The sequence below is a fragment of the Sabethes cyaneus genome, chromosome 2 (assembly GCF_943734655.1).
Source record: "Sabethes cyaneus chromosome 2, idSabCyanKW18_F2, whole genome shotgun sequence".
Taxonomy (NCBI): domain Eukaryota; kingdom Metazoa; phylum Arthropoda; class Insecta; order Diptera; family Culicidae; genus Sabethes; species Sabethes cyaneus.
This window is the reverse complement of record NC_071354.1, coordinates 234,169,958-234,196,708: the sequence shown is the minus strand read 5'-3', so window position 1 is coordinate 234,196,708 and position 26,751 is coordinate 234,169,958. Positions and strand designations below refer to the sequence as shown.

Genomic DNA, 26,751 nt, shown 5'->3' with positions numbered 1-26,751 from the left:
TAAACTGTTAATTGAAAAATCCTACATCCCACCCCTGCCCTGGTGGGGGGCAAACGGGATTGCATTGATTCTGCTGGCGCCCATCAGTCTACGGAAAGTTGTCTGTGTTGCTAAACCTTCCCATCATCGTAATACTGTGCAAACCTATAAGTGACACGTTATAACCATACAACCAGCCAGCGGCAGCGGGATGGCAATTTGTGCTTGCCATGAGTCACTGCCATAAGTGCATGGCGTGGGTGGGTTGGTGCCCATTCAACGGAGCAAACTCTAATTACAGGTACAAAAGATCCCCATTTTCCCAAAGCTGATCAACTGGCATTTTTTGCCACCCACCGCAAACGGCACCGCCGCACACTCAACCGTCGGAAAATGTGCCAAAAGTCAGAGTTCGCTCACTGAAATTGCATTGAATTGAAATAAAAAGAGATGTTTGTTTTTTTATTCCACAAGAACTGAAGTCGGACTGAGCACTCACTCTAAAACACTGACTGGAGAAAAGGAAATCAAATCTAAGCCAATAAAATCCAGCCGATCCGCGAGTCAAAAGGTTGCATGCAAGCAATGCTTTTGAAATGCCCGACGGCATGATGAGCCGGTTGGATGATGGTTCACACGAGGAATCGACCGACCGACCGACCGTGTGGCAGCAAGCCACACAGATGGCGCCGCACCGTTGCGAGCACTCGCGCAACGAAGCCCGCAATTTGAGACGATGAACTTAGTTGCCCCCCAACCTGGCTGAAGCCATCCTCAGTCCCCGGCAACTAGCGACCCGAGCGGAAAAGTGTGGCAATAAAATGTTTTATTTCATAGCTTGTTCAGTTATAAATCAGATCTACTTAAAAATCTAACCTATATTGAGGTGGAAAAAAATAAGCCAATAATTTTTTTGTTATTTTCTCCGGGTCGGGTCAAGCTTAATGCTGGTGCAATTCTAAGGCTTGTCGTGCAATAGTGCATCGCACAGCTGTTCCGCGAGGAGTGGATTTAAACATGTTTCTTAGCTGTTGTACCTACTTCCCATCGCTTTCTTCGACCAAGCCGGTTGGACGGTATCTTCTGCCAGCGGCTATTGATTGAGGCATGAAAGGCATGATCCGTGAAAGTGTAATATTACGTTTAAAAAGGTTAGTACCGACCGTGCAGAGGAGGCCCCTGCCTGCACGAGGGTCAAACACGTGCTAACCTCTAATAAAAGTAGGACGGATTTTTTGTAGGGATAGTGTTAATTAGTGTAAATCGACAAAAAAATATTTTCCAGTAGGCGGACTCCAACGAATGTTGGTCCCGGTCGGTCGATCAACTGACTAATCAATGTGCTCGTTGTCTTTTGGTTTGACATTCATCACGCAGCGGCGACGTTGACCTTGACTTTCGTGTCAAATCCAGATTCAACAATAACTCACCGTAAACAATTGGTTTGCGACGGCACATTAGTTTTGCTCTTCTCCATGGTATTATCGATTTTTTCTATAAACAGTCTCAGTAAAGGTGAAAGGTCGAACAGAACTTCTTTTATATTGTGGAAATATATTTATTCTCGATCTGTTTATAGGAAGCAAGTTTCGTAAACCAAATGGTAAATTAATTTTCATATTTTGGACAAGAATCTTTTGCTTTGGTGTTTTTTGTATCGTCCCCCATAAAACGTAGTCGTCAAGATGTTGGGCGTTAAATGTGTGAGTACTAAGTGCAACCACTCAGCTCGTTTCTGCCGTTCTATTTTGAAACCTTTTTCCACTATCAAAACAATCGTTTGCACTCACCACTTTTGCGTGAGACCAACTCGTAAAAACGGCAGCCAGCAGAACGCTCAGTAGTTGTTTAGTGACTATCGAATAACCATACTGACGAAGTTGCTTTTTCCTCTGTTTCTCCCCGCAACCATTTCTGTAAAAAACCAGGGTCAATCGGAAAGTAAGAAATCATCCAAAAAGGCAACGGCCGGCCTGGAGACCAAGGGTACGGCCATGTCCTTCGGATTCAAGAAGCACAAAGTACACCAGTCGGGAGCGAGCGGCAAGCTTCCGGGCTCGGCCCTCAGCGGTACCGATGGCCAAACGGTCAGCGCAGGATCAGTTTCGGGAACCGGCGGCTCATTCAGGAAGGTTGGCGCCACCAACGGGAACCACCTGTACGCTGGTGCGGAGAAGGAAAAAGCGACGGAAAAGGACAACGCCACCGTGATCTCCAATCCCGGAGTCGATGGCATTTTTAGCGATAAGAACGGCAATATGGGTGAGTACCGCTAGTTTTAATGTGCGTGATGTATTAGTGTGATTTTTTCTTATACCGTGCGCTGGAGTAATTTGACGTGGGAAACTGTGAAATGATTTTTTTTCTTACAATGAAACGACTGCAATCAATCGGTTTGAGTAACTACTATCGTCGTTAAATATACAATGCACCATTAAGTCGTTGTATTTGATAGGTAATAAGTCCCCAAGAGCGTTGACGGGTAATAGAGACGTTCAGAAAAACTCAAAAAAAATTCTAAATATATTGCTGAGTAAAATAATTACCAATTAATTTCATTGCGTCGTACTAAAAGGGCACAACAATAATTAATTTGCTCAACTTTCAACGAATCACTGAGTAATAGGATTTAATGAAATTAGATGGCGCCCAGAAGTCTGCCAAGACTTGGCTACAACTGGCGAGCCTTGCATCGTAAAATAACTTCGTGCAAAATATATGCTCATCGCGGCGATACCAGCACATATTGCCAACAAGACAGTCTCTGCTGTTCGGCAAGAGTCTCGATATGACTAGGTACAGGCCGTGTGGGTTCAGTGGAGCAAATTTCAATTACAAGGACAAGGACAACAAAAGAGCCCAATTCTCTGAAATTACTTAGCTACCATTATCATCGTCATCAATACGGTCACTGTAGTCAGCGAAGAATGAAAAGGAATTACGTTACGTTATAAAATTGGCAAAATAATATTATTAAACTCAGATGAAGTTCTGAAACTTAATTCATAATTTGACATTGCTCACAAACATTTGTTTCGAATATTAAAAAGTAAGGAGCTTATTGCAAAAATATCCTTTGATATTTGAAATATGAAATAAACTGCTTTTAAAACATTCAGAAATTTCACAGAACTCCTTTTACGACAAAGTAGAGAGACGTTTCGTATTGATCAGCTCTGTTGCAAATTGAAATTATTGTATCATTTTTGCTGCTCATTATGCTGCATACGCTGCGTACGTGAGAACGAGAATTAATTTCAATTATTTAAACAGAATGATGAAAACCGCACATGGAACGCACAAAAAAACTGTGTGATAATTTAAACTTTCGATTATATTCAATGAGTTGTGTGAATAATGCTGTACGTTCAATCTATCGAATTGAAATGCAGTCTTCGGCAACAAATAACCATTTCAATCATGTCGAAAAATAAAAGCGAAAAAATCGAATTCTGTACGTTTTCTATGATTAGCCTATTAGTCTATAGACATTCGAATATGGGGTATCTTGTTGTCTACTTAGTCATGCTTATTTGAAGAGGACAAATCTGACCAATTTCCAGCTCAGGTATTTGAAACTTGCTTACTTGCTTGGCGAGCAATGCCATACTAAAATGCAAACTGCTTTTCAAAATACTAACTAAAATTTGATACAACTGAAACTTCGTTTTACGATTTTTAATTAACTAAATTTTGGTGAACAGCGGTGATGGTGATTTGCGGTTTTTAGAATAGATAAATTATTGATGCAGTACCTGATAGGACATCCCTGTTGAAGTTAAAAAAGATGAGGACCATCGTCAGATTCTTATTGATATGTTCGCCGCCGCCGAAAATTTATAGTCACTGCCTAAAAATGAGTAATTTGGTCTATTTTAAAAATTAATAAAAGTTGCTTGGAAATTAACTTCCGTTTCACTGCATTGCATCATTCTCTTCTAAACGGGGACGGTGTACCATAGACAACATTAGCATTTCCAATAGTTACAACATTATCTCGTGCGCAAATCATGTATAATATATGTTAGTAATGCATGATGATGATCCACTTATACTCAGCCATACTTCAGACATGTGGAACAATAATATTCGCACAATATACTGTTTCTAAATTTGTTTCAACATTAATTGCTTTTTATTATAAGTAAGCTCTGGCTGATTTGAGTATCTCAAAATTATATGACACACTGAATAATGTTAACTGTAATTGAATTGAATAAACTTAGACAGCTAAGCAGGGTGTACGGTACCACTACTAAAAAGAGCATTTGTTCTGGAAGATGCAAAAGCTAATTAAGAAGTTATGTACTAATTTCACAGCACTTGCTATGAGAAATGAAGAACTCGTGAAAACTAAATGACTACAAGAATATTTGCAAGTAACAATGACTACTACGAAACTAGGTAAATCAAAATTTTGGTTTAGTATAACTCGAAAGGTTGTAAGTTAATTCTTATGAAAGATTTTGAGCTTTATTTATCATCCTTTGGAATATAAAAAACAAGTTAACGATTTTATTTGTTGGAGTTTCCGTGCAAGCTGCCAAGAACTCCTCATGAAAAAGTTCCATTAACCGCTGCAGCTTTGTTTCAAATTATTGTATCTATTTCTAATTTAGAAACTTCTTCATTAAAATTTAAAAAATCAGGAATCTTTTTTTTCTAAATGTATAAAAGTAAACATGAGTATGCCCGCCATACCTCCAGAACGTCTGAATGGTTCCTTGTCAAACTTGGCATATTCATTAATTTACATAAGGGAATCAGAACAGTACAGGGAAATTCTAATAAAGCAAAAGGGTTTTATTTGTCTTTCAGGATGTGAATTTCCATGCGTAGATAACAGATGTGCAAGTTACTGTGAGGCAAGAATTAGATCGAAAGAGAACGATACAACTGGCAAGATGTACCAACGGATGCGGGGGACAAGCGTAACTAAGTTCTCACTGCTTTTTATGAAACTCGCACTTCGAACCGCATAGTTGATTTCGAGGTACGATAGTTATCTAACAAGCCAGTTGCCATATGTTCGAATCTCGGCTAGGCGGTTCTGCTAGATAGAGTCAGTAGAATTGTTGCACTAGCCCCGTAACTGTCCTGTACTCTAATAGCAGGCTGTGAAGTCTGTCGATAAAGAAGGGTCAAGTCTTAGAAAGACGTTTAAGCCCAAGGCTTTGCTTTTTTACTTCTTTGGTTTGGGGCGAACCAACCAACGGTTGAAAGCCCCATCAAATAGTAAATAAATAAATACTTCTTTGGTTACAAATGAATAATTCAAAATATAGTACATCGCAAGTTCAACTTTTAAAAATCTGTCTGATAGAGCTCGAATATCGTTCCAGTAAAACTCTCAGCCCGGTAATCCTGTACTCCGTGCTACGATGTCGAATTTTAACGATAAAAAAAGGTGAAATTTTTAAGGACGTTTATACCCATGGCTTTACTTTGCTTTACTTGAAAGTCTTCATATTTTAAAGCTATCCACGCCACGAATCAAGCCATTTTTAACGTCTTTATATGAGCGGGACTGCCGATCAGCCAGACTATATAACATCATAACATCATCACGGGATAAACAATAATCGGACGATGCAATATTTGTTGAATATGGCGGGTAGGGTAGGACTTCCCATCTGAGTATTTCCAATTAAGTTTGGCGGGTTTGGCTTTTGGCAACGCGAGGCCGAGCGTTGTCATGCTATAGAATCACTTTTTCGTGCCCCTGCTCATACCATGTACCCCCGCTGGAATGACCTTCTTTAATCTGAACATTTTTAATCTGTACCCCGCTGGTATGAATGCGTTAACATTAAAAATTGCTCAAGCGTCACACACAATTGGCGGTTAAATTGACCGGGCAAATTGAAAAAAAGCAAAAAAAAAGTTAATGCGTTTCCTCTTGCTCAGCAGCTTTGGCAATACAGCTCATATGCAACTTACCTCTGTTCAGCACCTAAAATAGACCGTATTAGGTAAATTTTCGAGCCAATTTCCTCTTCTACAATCCAGACGTGTAGAGTTCGCGCATATTCGAAATGATTTCGAAACGTTTGTTTTCGTCAAACCAAAACAACAAGTTTATAGGGTGCGCGCCTTGTGCGTATGTGAAAATGAATAGAGTTACCAAATATTCAGATTAAAAATGAATTCACCTAAGGCGGCATCCATAAAGTACGTCACGCTTATAGGGGGGAGGGGGGGGGGGGTAGACCTAATCGTGACGATTTGTGACGTAGGGGGGAGGGGGGGTTTGAAGTTATGTGACGTCACATGAAAAAAAAAATCAAATGGAAAATTTATTCGGGATATTATAATTTAGCCTTCCTTTTAAGATACAACTATTGAAGGTTTCTATAAAATTAACGTTCTGATGAATTTTAAAACAAATAGTTAAATTTTTTGAATGAAAACTTTTTTTCAACATATATGTGTGAACAGCACTCATTTATTCTTCTATGTAGTATGAACTCTCCATTACGGCTTTACAGAATATGCAGTACACCGCTGAAGAGCTACTTGAGTACCGTCTTGTCTAAAAGATTTTTGCAACCGCAAATAGCAGTCGCACAAACTCCTGAGAGGCTACGGGGTGCTACCAGAGACCCATGGCAATGTTTTCCCTTGATATTCGTGCTGAACTCAATCGATTAACATAAACTCATACCGAAGTTCCACTGCTGCTTTTAAGGTTTTTCAGTATAATTTATACTGCCCCTCACTCAAAAGCTCTCTGAAGAATAGAGTTTATGCCACTTGCGGACTAAATTTCGCATCTAAGGTAGTGTTGAATGATTGCACGATTGAATGAATACACAAAATGACGAAATCCGTCAGAAAAGTTCTTCCAAGGCGTGTTGCTGCAAGACGTCAGCAGGAAGTCCGGATTCTTTCAACTAGATCAGACGAATTTGAGTGGATGTATGTAAAGGACGTGGATATGCGCGAAACATTCATCGACGACACATCAGCGACTTCTGATATTTTCAAAATCCATGAATCGATGACTTATAAGCTCAAAATTTGCGTGACGTACTAAATGGATGTCGCCTAACCTGAACGCGGTGTATTTCATATTAGCGGGGGTTGAGTGTATTGTCGCGCATTTTTCGTACTCGACTCAATCGTTTAAACTTAATTCCATATCTTTCCCCAGCAAATGCTTAGTTCGATTATAACAGATCATGGTAATTTATTGATTTATTTATTAACTTTTTCAATAGGGCTTTCAACCAGTGCAGTGGTTGGTTCGTCCTAAATTTAATAATTTAGTCACACTAAATACAACATAGCATTAGATAAACCAAGTATCATAGAATTAAATTTTTTATAAAAATTTTCTCAGCAATTAAGGAAAAATACGCTTGTAACCAATTTTTGTCATGAGGTCTGTATTATTTCATGAAAATTGTTTGTAAAAAAGTTTTCTTATCCGTCAATTTATAGGATTTTGGCGATAAAAATTTCGTTTTATAGTAGCTTATTTTGTTGTTTCTCAGTTATGGCCGAAGAGCTAAACCATGCAACAAGTTAGGTTTTATTACATTCCTCTACTCCTCTATTACTTTCCTCATTCCTCTAGTTTTGTCGACCAATTTCATAAAACTGTGAGCTCCACTAGAACAGCCTTCCGACCAGTCTTTAAAACGTTTTTATAACCTCCTTAAGAAGCTGGTTATAAACTCAAGCAGCGTTATCATGCTCTGCTAAAAGCAGCAATAAAACCGTTTATGCTTTTTGCCGCTTGACAGCCGCATTTATTGAAGGTTTTCGCTTTGTTCCACATAGCTATGAAGCATAACACTGGCTCTAGTAAAAAGTTTCAGTCAACCAGCTTTGTTAACTTGAAAATATATATCCGTGAATAGAAAAGTCACAGTTTTACTGTCAGATCATCCTGATCGATTTGGTCTATTGCGACCATAATAAAATATCTGATAGAATAAATAAAAGATTTTCAGCAGTTTCCGTAGTTGTGCAGCATATGCGCTTTAAATTTCATCGGGCATATTAGTAATACAATTTGGTTTAAAAGGTGGATAAAATTAAGAAACCATCGAAGTTTTACAATTTTTGAAAACTAGTGGTTTTAACAAAATAAACATTCCATTAGTCAATGTCATTTTCTAGCAAAATCTTTTTAGTTGCTTCCTGTGACATGAAAACCGATAACTTTCTTTCTGCAATTCACAATTAGAGATTCGAACCTACGATGACTGGCTTGTTAGACCAACATCGTACCCCGGAGCTAACTGGGCTGGCACTAAAATAGATAGAACTATACCGTAGAAGCCACGGGTCTTAAGTAATACTACATATATAGAACAATTTAAAAAAAAATACTACCGAAAGACGGTTATGCTCAAGGTTTTTGTTTTTTAATGCTGAAACCAAGAATCTTTGCAAAAATTTCATACGCAGATACCCAATTTAAGTGTCAAAACAAAGCTAAGCCATGGGTATAAACATCCTTCAGAACTTGACCCTTCTTCGTCGACAGACTTTGCAGCCGCATTTAAGTGTCAATGAATTTTAAAGAGTGTTTTTTTGTTTCCATCCTAGAACAATATACGTTAGTTCGAGTGTTAAAATGACAGCTGAGCCCGAGTTTGACTAAACATCAAACTTAATGTTACAGTAATGTTCCGATTTTGTCAGCCCCATGTTGAATTTTGGGCTGACAAAAAGGGGAAACTGACAAAATCGGGAATTTTTTTTTCGAATTTTTTTTTTCAAAATTCATGACTTAAGACAATATTAAAGACTTCAACTAAATATTAAATTTTAACCCTCAATCAAACCGAAAGCTCAGTGTACCGGGCACAGCACACTGGTCCAGAACCTTATTTGGTGCGCATTAGCTTTTAGCGGGAAAACTTGGGTTTAGGTTTATGAAACTTTTGAAAGAGTTTCTTAAAATTAAAAGTTCTATCGTCCAGCGGAATTCAAATTTTGATTAATCCCCCTAAATGTGCAATAAAAAATTTATTTATCTTCAGATTCAATATAACACATTGATGTGTTCTGCAAAGTTTTACAGCATATTATTACAAGAAATTTTGCTGTAGACAGTAACCTTCTATCACTTCAGCGAAGATAGAAAAATCCTATTAAAAATCGTTAAAATCAGTTTTTCTATTTTACCGATTTTTGTAGTTATTGTGTGACTTTTTCCTGTTTTACAAAGTTGTAGAAGTAGTAAAAATACACAATATTGCTGAATATAGTCTACCTCTATCTTTGCTTGTTTAGGAACTATAGAACTTTTACTATAAAAATACCCTAATTTTGACCCCGAATTACTCGCAAGAATGCATCATTTTATTCAAAAACTCTTCCCAGAGAAACAGAATAATTTCAAACAGGCTGAAAAGTTTCATAAATCATGTTTAAAAGCACAAAAGTTAAACAAAATTTATTGGCTGTCAAAATCGGGATAAAAAGCTGATAAAATCTGGGGTAGACAAAATCGGGAGCTGACAAAATCGGAACATTACTGTATTTCAATCGTAATTAATTCGGTCTCAATTTTGTTTGAATTTTGCTTGCTCGTTTTTTTACATATATTTTTTATTTTAATTTGAGCCCCTGTTCTTGGTACCGCTAGGGTTGTTGAAAAGGACTTTTTATCGTACTGTGGTCCGGCATCCTAACGACGTGTCCGGCCCACCGTAGCCTACTGACCGCTAAATATCATCCGCAGTACCTATCGCTCGAATACGGCAAGGGCGCGTATGTCCTCCGTGAGCAGCGTCACCGTGTCATGTCAATAAAGAACTAGGGTAACAAGGGGTAAGAAGGCCCGGCGGGGCAAGAGGGACCATATCGATTTCGCCAAGAAATCCTTAAATTTTCTACAAATTCCCCAGTATGTTTTGTTTATTAGACTATCTAAACACTTTCGAGACAACCTGTGGCACTCGGCCGTATCCAACGTCAAAACAAGAATCAAAACAAACTTTTCGTTCGCAGTGTCTTCATGCGATATAATTTCAGCAGCAACAAATTTAAGGTTATTCAGCAAAAAAAGCTATGTATTTTGTTCTCTTACCACTGACTTTAATTGGGCAATTCTTGTTCTGTGTGTGGCGGAAAAGGTATATAAAATAGTACGGATTGAGAGCAAAATAAATTAAATTGTTAACTAGGGGTAAGACGGGCCATTTTTCACGGGGTTAAAGGGCCATACGTCATAGTGCTCATAATTGCCTAAAGTTCTTCTGTTTAGGACATTAAGACATTAATAGATTTTAAAAATATTGAATGAAAAAACCAACTTTTTCCTGTTGAATTGGACTAACTTTTTTATTATTCTGACAAATACGCATTTCGTTTACGACTTGCAGGCTTCATCAGTGTCTTTTTCGAAATAGAGTAGACCTGTAATAAAAATTATTCCTGAATCTGAGATCATCCTGTCTAACACACAGGTGGTCCTTCTCACCCCGCCTGGTTGTGAACGAGTAATTTTTAGACGCTTCGAAAATTGATGAAAAATCACGGAAAAATAGACTAATTAATTCTTTATATAATTTTTAATTGTAGATAAATGAATGCTTTCCATGTGTGGAACAAGAAAAGGTGAATTTTCGTACACATTTTATGCTAGCAATTTATTCGCTTAGGGGGGCCGTCTTACCCCGTCTTCCCCTACTGGTCTAATAAGCGTTTTGTACATCGTCAACTCCGTACAGCGACGTATGCTTATTGACCCTTTTCGTAGATAGGAAAACCACTCCTTCCATCCATTCATCCAGTAGCTTCTACTTTTTACTCCTCAGGATCGTGGTCAGTATACTCGTCAGTATTCGGCAAATTTCTCCCTAGTGGCAATGCTCAGATAATTTTTCCAAGCAAATTTTTTTCTCCACCGCTAATTGGCATATCCCATTAATTTGTATATTCTGGAACTCTGCGCCTAGTACCGCGCGTAGTTCTCGGCAGATTGTGGACTATCTAGCTGTCTGATGTTCAAACGAGGAGGACGGCTTTGAGGGGTCTAGCATAGGGTTGACAGTTTTGAGCGCACGTATACTGCTACTAGGTGATGGCCAGAGTCAATATCCGTACCCCTTAGGAAACGTATCTTCAGAATGTTAGAGAATAACCGGCCATCTATGCGAACGTGGTCAATCCGGTTCGTTGTACGTTGGCATGGTTATATGCAGGTGGCTTTGTGAATATCTTCACAATTCAATCAAGCTGCAAAGTTTATACATCATCGGCCATTATTGTTCGTATCGATGAGCAGGTTATAGAGTCTATACATTTCTTCCCTATTAACCTGGGCGTTCATATCCCTAAAAATGCCGATCTTGATGTCCCTTGGCGAGTAGCTATTGTACGTTACCTCCAGCCTCGAGTAGAACGCTTCCTTCTTATCGTAGGGTCTACCTTCGTATGGTCAATTCGGCTTCGTTAATGATGCTGTAATTAAAAAACCAGCCATTTATTCTCAGCAGACACATTGTCTCGTTAATTGCCTTACAATCTATCATAATTTTGAGCCGATTTCTGATATATATACAACAAATAGAGAGTTATCAGTGAACCCTTAAGAACCCTTAAGAAAAATTTAGCGACATAAATCATCATTACAATAAGACTGAGTGGCAGATAACAGTTGTGTAAATGCGTAATTTGATTTAATATTAGTATGAAGTTACAGAACTAAAAGTAAAATAAAATTTTTAATGAGTATTTAAGAAAGCCAAGTCTTGACAAACAGGCCGAAAGCTTCTGAAATAAAGCATCAAAACAAATCAAATCGATGATACTGTGGCATCTTTAGAACAATATTGATTTAAAATAATTCAAAATTAGGATAAAATCAAACAATCGAAAACCTACAAATCAGCGAAATCGTATCAAAACTTGGTTCAGTTAAAACAATTTTAAGTTAAAATAAATATTTTATGAGAAATTGAGTCTGAATCTCAAAATTAAACTGATATCAACAAAAGTACTAAAGAAAAATGAAACCATAATCGAAGGGAAACTAGTTCAAACTTTAGTTTAGTTTGTGAGTGTAGATTTTTTGTCTCATATTTAATTACTTTTATAGTTCACTTCGTCGGACATGATTTACCCTCTCAGTTTTTAAATTGTCTTTCTCACAATGCATTTTGCAATTAGTCTAATCAGTATTTCAAATTATATTTGTACATATTCTGCTTTGGTTCAACTTCAATTTTGTGTATGCTTTACAATTTATCTCAATTTTGACTGTTAATTTTTCTTTCCGGTTTGTTTTATATGAATTTTTCTTAAATTGGAATTAATTTTAAACTTATTAATGCACAACATTCTTTCCTTTCCGATCAATTTTTACATTATATCAATTTTTCATTGACTTTTTTATTTTTTTCTCAAGTTTAGCCAAATTTCTAAATGTGTAGTAAATTATTAGTTTATTTTATTGAAACCAGCTAGAGCGGTCTTGCTCTTTGTAGTCCGATTTTATTTTCAAAAAATTTTTAAACCTAAGAGCATTTTTCTTTTCCTCTAAATGATCATCAAGTAAATCGAAATATTCACAGCCTATACTGCACGTACCAAATTACTCCAAACTACGGTATATATCGGCTATTATTGTAAGCTGCTAACCTCACTCACTCCAGCAGTTTGCCTATTCAGGCTAATAATAGCTTTGTTATGTGTTTTGTATTGACAAAACATGAAGTCCAATGCCTATCTTGCGGCAGTTTTTGGCTGCTCGTTAAGTCAGTCGATAATATTTTTAGCTAGATGTACGTAAAAGTCCGTATTTGCGCAAATCGTTGTTTATTATTACAAATCGTTCCTCCTTTCTCCGGTCAGGTTCAACCGATACGATAGACGACAGCTCAGCCAAACCGAACGGCCGTTCGACGCCACGTCTTCAGCCGCCGAAAAAGGACTCTTACGGTGCACCGTATCGCAACAATCGGTTTGGCTTCCGCTCAACGAATGTGGTTCGACCGGCATCGGTCGGGTTGCAGCCGAAAACTATTGCCGACTATGATAAGCAACATTCCAACAATAACAATAATACGATTAACGCCAATAACAATAACAACAACAACAACAATGTATACATCACCGACAAACGCCGGTCGAAGAGTGCTTCATCGGCGGCCAGCGCTCGGACAACATTTACGCCATTGCAGCAAGCGCCGCCGGCCCAGATCCAACAGGAACGGGCCTCAGCATTGCCACATCCCGGCTTCGGTGCACTTCACAAGCCGCTGCCGAAATATCAATCGCAAAACAACCAGACGACGAAAATAACTCCATCTGACGCGTGCTCAGTGGCGGCGGCAGCGAACGGCGGCGCGCAACAAGTGATGTTGAAATGCGATCAAGCGGAGCATAAAAATACTTCGCACCATCATCATGTATCGGCGGCATTCAGCGGAAGCAGCGACGATCCGCGCTCACAGTCAACGGTAAATAATGCTAACGGCCGACAGTTCGTCTCGACCGTCGACTCCGCACAGCAACAACATGTCGCCACCAATTCTATGTGAGTATCAGTCCGAATCCGAAAACATTGGTGATTCACACAAGATCGTAAAAATTTATTATCTTTCTTTTTCTCCCCTTGCCACAGAGCGAAAACTGCACCGAAAACGGCGCATGCTAACGGACAAGAGACGGCTTCGGTAGCCAAATTTACACTGCACAGTTCCAGTCTCCCGAAGCCTCAGTATCCCGTACCGATCAGTCTCCCCTCAGCCGCCCCTCGCTATGATATGGATCCAAAAGGTGCCAAGCAGGCCGTCAACATAAGCCGTAAAGTCACACTTCAAGGTCTACCACCGTACCAGCGGGAACAATCATCCGAAGACGGTACACATGATTTGAATCGTGAGCTGAATCCTAACGTGGACACCGGTTCTAACATCCGTGTGCCTCGCCAGCGCTATCGCAACCTAGAGATGATCATGAGTGGACGTCATAAGTTCGAGGTGAGAGACTTGGAAACGCTCACTGCTGAACCGATTGTGTCCCTGGCCCTACCCAAACTTCCTAGTGCATTTAACACAAACGGCCCGCAGCAACCGATCGGCATGAGCGGTTTGGTTCGTTCTACTGAGCTCCCCAGACAGCTAAGTGACGACATCGACATCAACGACAATCGTTACGAATCGGAGCAACCTCCACCGGTTGACCCGCTGGCTGAGCGCAAAGATTCGATCGTTTCGTCCGATGTCGAAAGCCTCGAGGAAGAGGAAAAGCTCACCAGAGATAACAATTCCTCAGAGAAAAGTCTAAAGGGAGCGATCCTGCGAGATTTGCAATCCGCGGAGATACACGGTGGCAGCAAAACTTCTTCGCCGGGAAGTTCCAGAGCGTCCTGGTGCAATGCGGGCGAAACAATGGCACCGAAGGAGTGCAGCAGTTTGAGCCTAAGCAGCAGCGAGGATGCTAATCAACGGCACCGAAAAGCTTCGATAGATGAGGTCGATGTCAGCTCGGTGACCATCACCGCCGGGAATCCGTCACTAATGTGTGAGTATTATTGTTATGAAAAATTGTAGTTCCACGTCTAATCATATCCATTTGACAGCTTCATATTCGGCGGCGATTCCGATGGACATTTCCATGAATTTGGACAGCATCTCGGAGGTTCAGAACAGCTTCGTTGATAACGATAACACAGCTTCCGATCAACCGGACAGTAATCAGATTTTCCGCACGGAGGAAACCAAGTTTGCCGAAATAGCCGCTGCGGTCGGCGATGCCATTTTGCTGGACGATGAAACGTCCCCGACGGACAGTCTGGTCAGCAGCTGTACCGATTCGGATGATGTGCGTAAAAATCGCAAAAAGTGCGCCCCACTAGAGGGAAAGAATGATCGGGACAAAGAAAAGGACATCGATGAAATATCACCCGAACTGGATGACCTTACCAGTCCGGTTACGCCGGGAACTCCCACACATGCTTCAAATTCCCTCTCGCTTTCGGATGGTGGAAGAGATTTTCTTATCGACGATGAAATTGCCGATCAACCGGCGCTGGTTTTTGATGAGCCAGCTCTCAATGACAGCAGCATGATTGACCTAGTGTCCATCAACATCAATGTTACCGACGAGGCAGCAACTCTCCGGGATTCGGTTTCGTCGTTAAATACCAACAATAATAAGAACTCTTCAAAAGGGGCTGCACCGGTGCCAAAACCGAGAAAAATCATGCCGGATGCCTACGAATCACCGGCTCCGATGAGAAAGAACCGAACCCGATTGCCTCGTGCCGAATCACTGGACACCCTTTCGCCATGTGATTCCATTGCGTCGGACGACTTTATGCTGGATTTCAACAGCAGCATGGACTCCATCGACAGGTAAGCTTTAAAGCTACATTCATGTGGGCTGGCAAGCTTTACTGTTCGTTTCTTGTTTTCGAATTTTTCAGGGCACCTCGGTCCATTGCCAGCGAAAGCGCCTCGGCGCTGCACTCCATGGACGAACTTCAACTGTGGTCCGAGCTGGAGAACAAAGGCGGCCAACTACTAATGCACGAGTGGAGCAAGCTTTTGCGCTCACAGCGAAGTGGCAGCAACAATCACAACACAAGCCGCGAAAGCATAACGTAAGTAACACCTCTTTTTTTCTGTGTTTTTTCTGCTTTCCGTGCACCTTTCTTGGGGTTACACGTTCGGTCTAGTGAATAACAGAGAGAGCTGCTAGTGGGTTCCCCGGGGGAGAGCGAAAAGCTTTTCATGACATCGGCGGTTTGCTTGATTACCTAATTGGTAACTGATCATATAACATTGATAACTAACTAATGAAACTTGTGCATTTTCCAAATTTTAGAAAAAAGAGGGGAAATTAAAACAGAATATCGTCAAAACTGGCTCAAACAAACTATCATAATATATCAAAACATACACAACTTAATTAGACCGAATTGAAACAAAACTAATCTAAGTTTTATGAGAACTTTGTTTTATTTATTCTTAAATTTATTCCTAACATTCTCTAAGCCAATTTCGAATCAGCTTCTTCTCGATGACTTGTCTGTGACTATTTAAGGGGATTATTCCAAAATTACCGTGCAGATTTCGACCGAAGAGTCGAAGTTTAAAGCAATTTTCCCCGAAAGCTTTAACAGAATATTCGTCATTAACTTTTCGTCAGAGAGCACTTCTTTGAGATATTTGTCAAGGTGGCAAATGGTGGCAGATCAAACAACTCCTTCTGAAAAGAAAAGTACAACAGAAAACCTGTAAAAGCAAGTATCAGTTATCTATATCTGAATGTATTCTCAAAATACATACTTTACTTTAGTAGCGACGCGATGATTCTTTATCGATCCTGCGCCGAATGAATTATACTGTACTGTCGATCCTGGACTGCCGTTCTCCAATGCCCGCGAACACCAGCTGCGCGGTTTGCCCCGAAGTCTACGACCTCTTCCTGGTTCTCTGCTGAAAATAGCTTTGGCTACTCTTGCGTTGGGCATTCTGGCCACGTACCCAGCCCACCCCAGCCTGCCATATTGTACTACCTTCACTATATCAGCATATTTATATACTTGATACAGCTCGTAGTTCATGCGTCTGCGCCACACTCCGTTTTCCATTTTGTCACCAAGTATTGATCGCAGCATTTTGCGCTGAAAAACCCCGAGCGCTCGTCGGTCAGGTTCTTTTAGTGTCCATGATTCATGTCCGTAAAGGCACACCGAGTGTTCTGTAGAACCGAGTGTATCAAGGTATATAAATTCCTACTTCATATCGTTCCCCATCCAATTCCACTTGGATGGAATTGGATGGGACCACTAGGTCTCCCACGTTCCCTGCCAGCAATCATGTACTTCGTTTTGGCGGTCTTAATGGTAAGCCCCAATCTCCCCGCTTCCCTTTTAAATGTCCTGAAGGCCTCTTCCACAGTTCAACGGTTGAACTCGATGATATCGACGTCATCCGCAAAGCCCATTAGCAAATGAGATTCCGAGATGATAGTTCCATTCCTTTCGACGATTGCTCTTCGAATTACACCTTCCAAGGCGATGTTGAATAGCAGGTTAAAGAGTGCATTCGCTTGTTTCAGTCCATCCAACGTCACGAAAGCGGCTTAGGTCTCACCCGCTATTCTAATGCATGATTTGGACCCATTCAGCGTCGCACGGATCAGCGCAACTAGTTTCGTCGGAAAACCATGTTCTAGCCTTATCTGCCACAGTTCATTTCGTTTGACTGGATCGTACGCCGCTTTAAAGTCCGCAAACAGATGGTCCGCAAGTTGTACTCCCGGAACTTGTCTAGTAACTGACGCAGGGTAAACATCTGATCCGTCGTGGAGCGACCCTCACGAAAACCAGCTTGGTACCTCAATATTTTTTACACTCGAGTTGATGCCCCTTCGTAAAAATTGGGCAAATGAGACCATCCAACCACTCCTCCGGCATTTGTTTTTCTTCACAGATCCTGACAATGACCCGGTGGATTGCTTCGTACAGCAGCTCGCTTCCCGCTTTCAGAAGTTCAGCCGGTATACCTTCCTTCCCAGCAGCCTTACAGTTTTTCAGCTTACTGATTGCATTCTTAACCCATTATGACCCGGGCTCCATTGAATATTAAATGTCATACACTAGGACATAATGGGTTAACCTCCTCCTGTGTTGGTGGCTCCACAGCTTGGCCATCGCTTACAATTTTTTATTTCTGCTGATCTCCGTGTTTGGCTCTCCATAACACTCCAGTTTCTCGTAATCACGTTTTTTATACGGTGGGTTCTTTTTTCCACAGCTACAGTCTCTCTATACATTTCTCTGTTCTGACGTGCAGCGGCAGTGAACATGCGACTCTTGGTCTGATCCACCTCATCCGTCAGCTGTTACGCTGTCTTCCACGGGTCGTGCCGACCAACTCTCTCGCAGTTGTTTTAATGGCATCATACACCAGGTACATATATCTTCTTCCCTTTCTTCCTGCTATTCTACGATTCGTTGATCAAGCCTGCTGGCGCATTCCACTGCCACGTCATCTGCCATCAACCGCTGGATGTTGAAACGTCTTCTTAGAGCGAGCATTCGCCGCGTTCGACCACCTTATGTGAATCTTACACACGACGAGATAGTTAGTGGTCAGAGTCATTATTTAATCCCCGAAAAGACCGTACGTTGATGGCATCCGAAAAGTGTCGCCCCTCAATCAAGACATGATCGATCTGAGAGCTAGAGTTCCCGTTGGAATACCTCCAGATGTGTTTCTGAATATTCAGACGTGGAAAGCAGGTGCTACAGATAGTCATCCCTCTGGCAGTGGAAAAAAATTATAAGCCTTAATAATGACCGTTATCGAAAGCTTTGTCTTCCAATGACACGCCGGAAGGATTACTCTTTCTCTCAATCTGCGCATTTCCGATGATGATTTTCACGTCATGTTTTGGGCATTATCAATAGGTCCTCTAGAGTCTATCATCGAACTCGTCCTTAGCATCATCGGGTTTATCATTAGTCGGCGCGTTTACTTTGATTAAGCTGTAGTTGAAGAGTTTGCCCTTAATTTTCAACATTCACATACGATCATCTACGGGCCTGAAGTTTTTGGAGCGTCTTAGAAGAATACGAAACCTGGAAGTTAAATAAAAAGAAAACTTATCCAATTTAATTCTGCTATGTATATTTTATTCTTGACAGATACGTATTTCACCTACGACTTGCAGGCTTCCTCAGTTCGAAAACAGACACTGAGGAAGCCTGGAAGTCGTAGGCGGATTACGTATCTGTCAAAAATAAAATATACATAGTAGAATTAAATTGGGTAAGTTTTCTTTTTATTTAATTTCCAGATCTATGGGCCTCCACTGGATGACTCGTTGCTTTTGTTTTCCCAACACTAGGAAACCGACTCCACGTTCTGCCATTCTATCGCCCCTGTAGTAGATGTGGTACATGAATGAAGTATCTGCAATAGGGCATACTGCGCAAAACTCCCTTTCTCCGAAATTTGGCCATCGAACTTCCTGAACAGCAATGATCTCCACTCCGAGTCTATGTAGCTCTCGAATTCATCGAGAGTTCTGACATTCCGGGCAGTAATTTTAAAAACGTTATTCAACAATCGTTTGCTTGTTCTTTGTCGTGTCCTAACCGATTGATCCGTTCCGTATTTTCATTTTCGTTTTTCTATCTTACCGGGATCACAATACCTATAGCCCGCTGACGGACCTGTCATCTTACATGTAGCTTGTGGGATACAGCGTTTCAAATTCAGCCGTTCGCTCCGAGATAGACGCTATTTGAGCCGCCCCTCACCTCGGGAACAGGCGCTTAGGTTCGCACCTCTTGGCTTAGTTGCTCCAGTAGATATATGAAGCATTTCCAGGTATGGCCACCGATCGTCATCATTGACTTAGATCGTCGAGGAGGCGCTAGGTAGGGACTTCCGGAGCTGTATTTGATGCTCCTTCCTCCGGTAACACTCCCCATTTCATATCCCCTGTTTCTTCACAAGCACTTAATTAGGCCGAAGAAATAGAAAGAATCACTTTTTTTTGTATGTCAGAAGGGCATTGGGTTAAAAGGCCACTGCGACAGTCTTAATGATCGTCTTTTGTGGTAGGCCCCGATTACTGTACACAGTTTACGAACCGCTCACCCATTGATGGAGTTGAGCCGGATAGTTATAATCGTGTGCCCCAAGTGCCGTACTACATGGTTAATAAAACCAATGACCGTTTTGGGATTTAGGCTGCCGAAGAAGTTGTGTCTTGATAATGCTTCTACTGAAAAACGGTGGACTACTTTCCTAATGAAAAAATCAGTTACAATTAGTCACATAACCGGTATATTGGCAGTACATGAAAAACACTAACATATAGAGAAGCCGTCACCCTTTTGGTCTACTGTTGAAGTACAACAAATCGTCGACTAGGGCCTTGGGTGAGCGCTGTTCGCTCATCACAATTTCTCAGATTGGTTTCAATAAATTCAGCTGACTTTGGTGAGCGACAGGTCTTTGATAAGCTTGAACAATATACCAAAAATTAGTTATTGTTTGTTGTGCAAACAGGGAATCAAAAATCACGAACGCACAAGAGACAAAGATATTGCCCCTACTTCAAAATATCACGACAATGTATGATGAAAGTTTGTCAATATTGCATGGAAATTAGGACAACAACAAGTTACCGTCGCTGTTTATCGTGGATTCAGATGTTTCATGACAATGATGTTGTTGCCTGCAAAATAGACAAACTGCTGTAAGCAATACGTATTGTACGCAACAAAATCTATCCTAATCATGTCACACTGTGTCGGCAGCGGCAGTGTTTGGTAGTTACCAAGGTAACGTTGGTAACTTTTGTATACCAGACTTTGGGTCAAAGCAAGCTAGGCTTTTTCTTAAGGTTTTTGCTGTTTGTACCTCCCCAAGTAACAATTCCAAGTTTTATTACGTTCGTATAGTGGTTTTCATTACCAATTTCATAAAACCGCTAATAAAACTAGGAGCTCCACCAGAACTTTCTGATGACCGCTATAAAACTGCTTTCTGACCAAGTGGCCCACTCCTCAGAATGTTTTCATAACCGCTATAAGCCATTTGTATTGATACGCCACACGTATGGTAGGTTTGTAAGAGACGTGGTGCAACCAAAAAGTTTTAACGTGGTAATACAAGCAACCACAATAAATTTGCTTTATTAACAGTTTTATTCTGGTTTTCTAGCTAGCTATAAGTGTGTTTGGACTCGTATCCTCTTGGTATTGCGCAATACCACAATAAAACCAGAGGTAATGATTAATACCGTTATTGCGATACTTTTATAAAATTTAAGTAAAACCAACACATATTTTATTGTATACCCATATCACCAACAACAAGCGTTTGTGAGAGCGAGTGTTTATCAAAATATATTCTCACCGAAAGTTATCATTCTCACTGGTGTCAAGGGACATTCATTTATCCTATTAGTTTGTTATCGTGATATATTCTGATTGCTACGTATGTTTGTATTATAGGCAGAGAATAACTGGTTTATCGATCTTCGTTTTAGTCGGTTATTTCTGCGCTTATGATCAATGATATTTTGATTTCCTGTGTTCAAATAATAAATTACGATGGGCATTATAGTTAGTAAAACACTCGTGTACCAACCGACAGAGCGTGGGTGCGAACCCCACCTGCCATTGCCCCGGCCCCGATATATTTTTGGTTCAATCAAATTTCTCAGTTCATCCATTTAATCATTCTTTGCATCATTCCCTCCCTTTCCAAATATAGTCTACTAAATAGTATGCAAGTAAAAAACGTGTTATTAATATCAAAATACACTCAGGTATTAAGTAATAATATATACTTGTAACGAATAAATTCAGTTTCAACATAATTCATGACGAATGTCAATCTTTTTGACTTAGGACTACGTCTTAGTTTAATTGGGTGGCATGCTATAAAAGCAATAATGACCGCGACACGAAAAAGTGATAGATTTTGAACGCTTATAGCTCAGCCAATTCTGAATATATTTTTATGGTTCGCATACCATTTGGACCACAAAATCTGTGCCTTTTGTATAGTTTTTATTAGATGATTGTATTTTGCAATTAACTCCTGGAATTTTCACGTCAAGTTGAACAATTTTCCAAATTCACAACAGTATTCCTTCAGTTGTTGCCATAGTTACCATATGAAATTGTTATTAATAACATATAATCAATTTAAGTGAGAAGCGTGTGATTTTATGCATCGGATTTCACAATGCTCCAAGCAAAATACATGCCAAAATACTGCAAGCGAGTTTGTAAGGAGGCATTATTAACTGTAACGGCTAAGAGGCCAGCGTTGACGGTGGCAGAGCGCTGTAATCTCTACCGTTTGAAATCCTGGAGTGGTCAATACATCATTAGTTGGTGCATCGCACAAAATAGCTGGTCCCTCCAACGATAAAGTGTTGCGTGAGGTGGCCGCTCCGGCGCACGTTGAGGCCAACGTATCGGCTAATGTAACAGGTCAGTCTTATAGAGACCGAAAAGATGTAATGTAGGGTATGAGATCAGCCATCGGACATTAGTGGTTTCTTTTATTGCTTGAACGTTACTGTTAATCACGTTTATACGCATTTTTCTGTTACTTAATGTCTATAATCATGACAGGTCCTGCTTGTGACGGCACATGAGATAGTTAAAAACTATTGTAATTATTTTAAAATCCTTAGAGTTGTTTTATATAAATCAGCAAACTTTCATTATGGTTAAATCTTTGTAAGGATGTTACCATACAGCTTCTATATTATAAAAGTTTAGAAATGTTGGTGGTGATCAAAGTCAACTAACTTTTAATTTTAAAATTTTCATGTCTCCGCTGCCTGAGGGGTGAACTAATTATTCAAATTCACCACTATCTTAACCAGCGACAATGTGATTTCTTCCCTTCAACCCTTTAAACAAACCAGTTAAAATATTCGGACAAGCCTCATCAACTCGATGGCGTTGTCATCGGAAATCTGATGTGGTTGATATGTAAGAAAAAGAATGTCTTTTATGATTATACCATATATTATTTTAAATCATATATTATTTTAAAAAAATCAGCGTTATGATTATGTCTGATTTCGACCTCATGCTGCTCAAAATAATGGTTTAGCATTCGCCAGGTTGCTTATAAGGCCATTACAAATATTTTATAAAGTTTTTGTCCTTCCGGTGTTGGGTCACTGAAGGAGGGGGGGCGAAAAAAAATTGATTTTAGGCATTTTTACTTAAAGTTTAAACATGAAAACCAAATCTATTCTTGTTTTTAATATATACGTTATTATTTTCCATGCACAAATCTACGAAAAAAAACAAAAACGAAAGAAAAATTTTTCGGCCGATTTTCGGAAGTTCCATTGTTCGGATTTTCAGTTCTGGTTCGTGCTAGAAGCGTTAACTCAACTCGTACATTGATTTTATTAAAAAAAAATTAACTCATATCCTACAAATTATTTTTTGCCACCCGATTTTTCAGGCCAATTTCCAAGGGGTGACAAAAAATTTAAAAATTATTTGCAATGGCCTAATTTACAAAATGCGAAGTTCTGCTATATGTAATAATCTGATCTGCTAAATAAATTCATATAATCAATAATCATTTATACTTCACAGTGCCTATCTATGTCCATTGTAATATATCGTTACGGTCTTTCAAATATTAAGACAAACATTTTGATCAAACGTCTTTTACGTAGTGGAAACACTGGATAGTAGCTTTCAGAATGATGTAAGAATTATAATTTTATATCTGATAACACTATGGTTTTTCTCTGCAGCACAGAATAGCCAATCCAATCGATCCAGTCAATACTAAACTTTCAAAATAATTCTTTTCAGAACCATCATAACCGTTAATGAAGAGTATTAATATTTCCACCAGCAATCAATTTTCTCATAAGTGTTTTTATTAAGGTGCGTCTAGATTGACAGTCCGTGGTATGCAAATTGTTCCTAACAGTTGCTAATGTTTCCAAGCAACTATAGCAACGTATCACCAATGTGCAGGTGGCGACAGAAGCAACATTGAGCAAAAACTAGCAACATATCGCATTCCAAATGTAGCCAAAATGGTCCATTCTAAACGCACCTTTACATTGGCTTTGCGTAGTCCTACCTTGAACATGCGGTCGTGCCTTGTACACAACCCCTCTGATTTTTTTTAAGTACGAAACGTTATTATTTGGAAGGAAATATGAACAGCATATATCTAAAAGCGACTTTTTCTGTTTCTATGCCTATGGTATTGGGCTCAAAAAGCCACTGCGACGCGGTGCTAATGATTGTGTTTTGTAGCAGACCCCGTTTGCTGTCCACAATTTACGGTCTACCCATCATTAATAAAGCTAAGAGCTAAAAAGCCAAAATATATCCAATACCATGATTGTCTCAATTAGCTAATTTAATTGCAATAATGGCAAAGGTAACATCAAGCCCGTCCATCTTTGATCATTATACAGAAAGCGGTACAATCGAAAAGAGTTTTTAGCTTTTTAGCATCTGCCAAAGACTCCCGCTGGGCGTCAATTACTTCTGTTAGACCGACAAAACTAATCACAACTATTATCAGTGCAATTTGATCGCTCATCAGGTGAGCGGCCAGCCCGAAAGCCTCGTTTAGCGACCTCGATGCCATTGACCGCACAGTACGCGCCGTTGCTGGCACTCACTGGCTGGCTGGCCGGTTAAACCCTGCAATTAGTTACGCAAGCAAATTAATCAAAACGAAACCGATTCGCCATTTTTATCGCCCGAGGAACAGCTTCATCCTGCAAAACACTTGTTGTGGTCACTTAGGTATCGTATCGTTGCGCTTGGGCTGCAAATTGCTCGCCATCATAAGTGATGGTGGCGCCCGATTGAGTATGCAGCCCCCCTTTGGAAGCTTTCTTCTTTCGCAAAGGTGCTTGTTGATGTTGCTTGTGATAATAATTATCGAATATCATAATCAGCGCTTTTTCGGCGGCCTGTAGAAATCGGTTTGGCGCATACAGCAGATAATGAATGGGAACATTATCGTTTTCAGTACAGTTCAAAGCCATTAATAAAGCTTCCAATAAAAGAAGAGCCACCATACGGTGGCTCGCTGCATTGCTGTTTGATCGTTATTTTTGTGCAATAATCTTGCAAAATTGTTGCACAAATTAAGCAACCAACCCCTTTATAGGTTAGTGTGTTGCATGCAATGTTTGAATTTTGTGGGAATAGATGCTTCGCTTATCACATCTGTTCAACCAGCTGATACGAGTGCTTTGAAAGTGCTTACATTACAAGCGCCACCGACTCTACTTTGAAATCGGCCAATCGGATGATTGCGTGGACGCTTGCTTGCTGCTGAATAAAGCGCGATAACTGAAATTTCATCATTACAATCACTTCTGGCTTCTCTTTTGATTAGGTCCTATCTGCAAACGTAAACAAAACGAGTGAAAGTATATTTCTCTATGCTACTCTGGCAAAGAGTAACACCTGGTTTGTTTCCATTTGCAGGTAGGACCCATTCAAAACTTAAGCCAGACTTGATGTGTTATGCAGCAGCAGTGACATTGATAACATAATCGAAAGACGATTACACTTTCAATTCTCGTTATCTATGCATGCCTACACATTTTGTGTTCGTAAGACAATCGAACTGCTCCGGCTACGGTTGATATTGTTATGCAAACCGCTGCTGCACGACGAGTCTGCACATTACATGCCGTTCGTTATGACTGAAATTGAGCTAATATACCGGATGTAGGTCATTTGCTTGCGTTTTTTTATTCATCATTATCAATTTGACCCCACTGAAAGCTAAAAACTAAATAAATGTTTGCTCTAGTTAGAGCTTCTCTTCTAACTCTGTTCAAATATGTGTTAGAATACTCACCTCCCTCTTTTGGTGGCAAACAAGAAACAACACCACCTGAGTCGTCATCCATAACTTAGGCGTACCCTTGCCGTTCGTAACTAAAGCACACGAAAAGGCTTCACGCTTCAATGGAAGCATATCCGGCAGTAGCAGTCGCAGTCGGTATAGCGCCTGTCCTGTCCATACGAGAGTGAGTGAATCACTACTTGACCTTGTCGTGTTATATTTTTGCACCTTTTCCATTTCAAGAACTTCCCACGGTTAATGCAGCTCGTCGAATGACGACGCGTGCAGTGTGACCGTCATTATGTGCTTTAGTTAGAAAACTAATTGACAATCGGGTACGCCTCGGAAGGACAAGGACTGCCTTGAAAAAAATTACGTTTCGTTAGCGAAATAGCAACTAGAGCAGTGCCTTTAAACTGTTAAATATAGTTCGAAATATCACTGAAATAAAAATTTAACGCTTCAGTATTTCCTAGTTCTACTGACCATGATTATTGATTTTTCTACGCAGAGAAAAGGTAAAATCACGACCACCGTCCATTTCCTGCCGACCAAAACAAAATCATGCGGAATAAATTTCCATAAACTTTCATGCTTTCAAGGACAACCTCTGATATGGTGCAACGTCCTATTGAAATGAAATACCAAACGTCTCAGCACCTCAAGAAGGCAGGCACGATCATGCGTACCTACCACACCACAGCAGGAACAGGTAGAGAGCAAACCGATGATGATTAAAGGCAAATAAAGCACACTGTACTGGATGGATGGACCACCGCGGGCAATGTTTGATTAGGTTAAGAACTAAGCAAAACAGTAGAAAATATCTTTCCAGTGTTCTGTTGATTCCGGAATGGGTAAATTATTTCTTCGTGCTTTTCACACCAAAGATTGCGCTTATGAGTGTCTGTACTGAAATCGACAGATTCCGTTTCGCTGTCTGCGCTCGGTTAATGTACTGAAGAATATAATACGTACAGGTATTTTCTTTTCCTCGCTCATAAAATGTACTGCATTCTAGCTGGAATTGACCATTTCACTGCATGCTGATCGGCCAGAGCATCTGAACGTTAACTTAGCAAGAAAAAATTCCATCAATATGCAAATAAAGTTTCAATTGATAGAATTTCAGTTCAGTTGATAGAAGAAATTGAAAAAAAAACACAAAAAATAACTTAAAAGGCATTTGATACCATAAATCATGAAATTCTACTGAAAAAAAACTGAGCAATACGGAGTAAGAGGAGTCGTTCATGACTTGAAAACAAACTATCTAACAAATCAGAAACAGGTTACGGCTATTAACGGCGCTCACAGTACTTTACGATCGATTGACATTGGTGTTCCGCAAGGAAGTAACATAGATCCTCTATTGTTTTGGATATTCTTTAATGATATTGGAAATTTACAGCTTCAAAGTATACCAAAACTCTCCGCAGACGATGCGGAGTTGTTC

General features: G+C 40.0%; 1 protein-coding gene across 7 annotated transcripts in view; it reads left to right on the top strand.

The window, feature by feature from the left end:
• The window catches only part of LOC128738452 (uncharacterized), a 223,529-nt gene that overhangs the window by 135,150 nt on the left and 61,628 nt on the right, over nt 1-26,751 (top strand). For all 7 annotated transcript variants that reach the window (XM_053833591.1, XM_053833589.1, XM_053833590.1 and 4 more), the window contains 5 exons: nt 1,908-2,241; nt 12,796-13,480; nt 13,568-14,469; nt 14,528-15,302; nt 15,374-15,550. In XM_053833591.1, the coding sequence (XP_053689566.1) occupies nt 1,908-2,241; nt 12,796-13,480; nt 13,568-14,469; nt 14,528-15,302; nt 15,374-15,550 (2,873 nt within the window). The remainder of the gene's footprint in view (nt 1-1,907; nt 2,242-12,795; nt 13,481-13,567; nt 14,470-14,527; nt 15,303-15,373; nt 15,551-26,751) is intronic.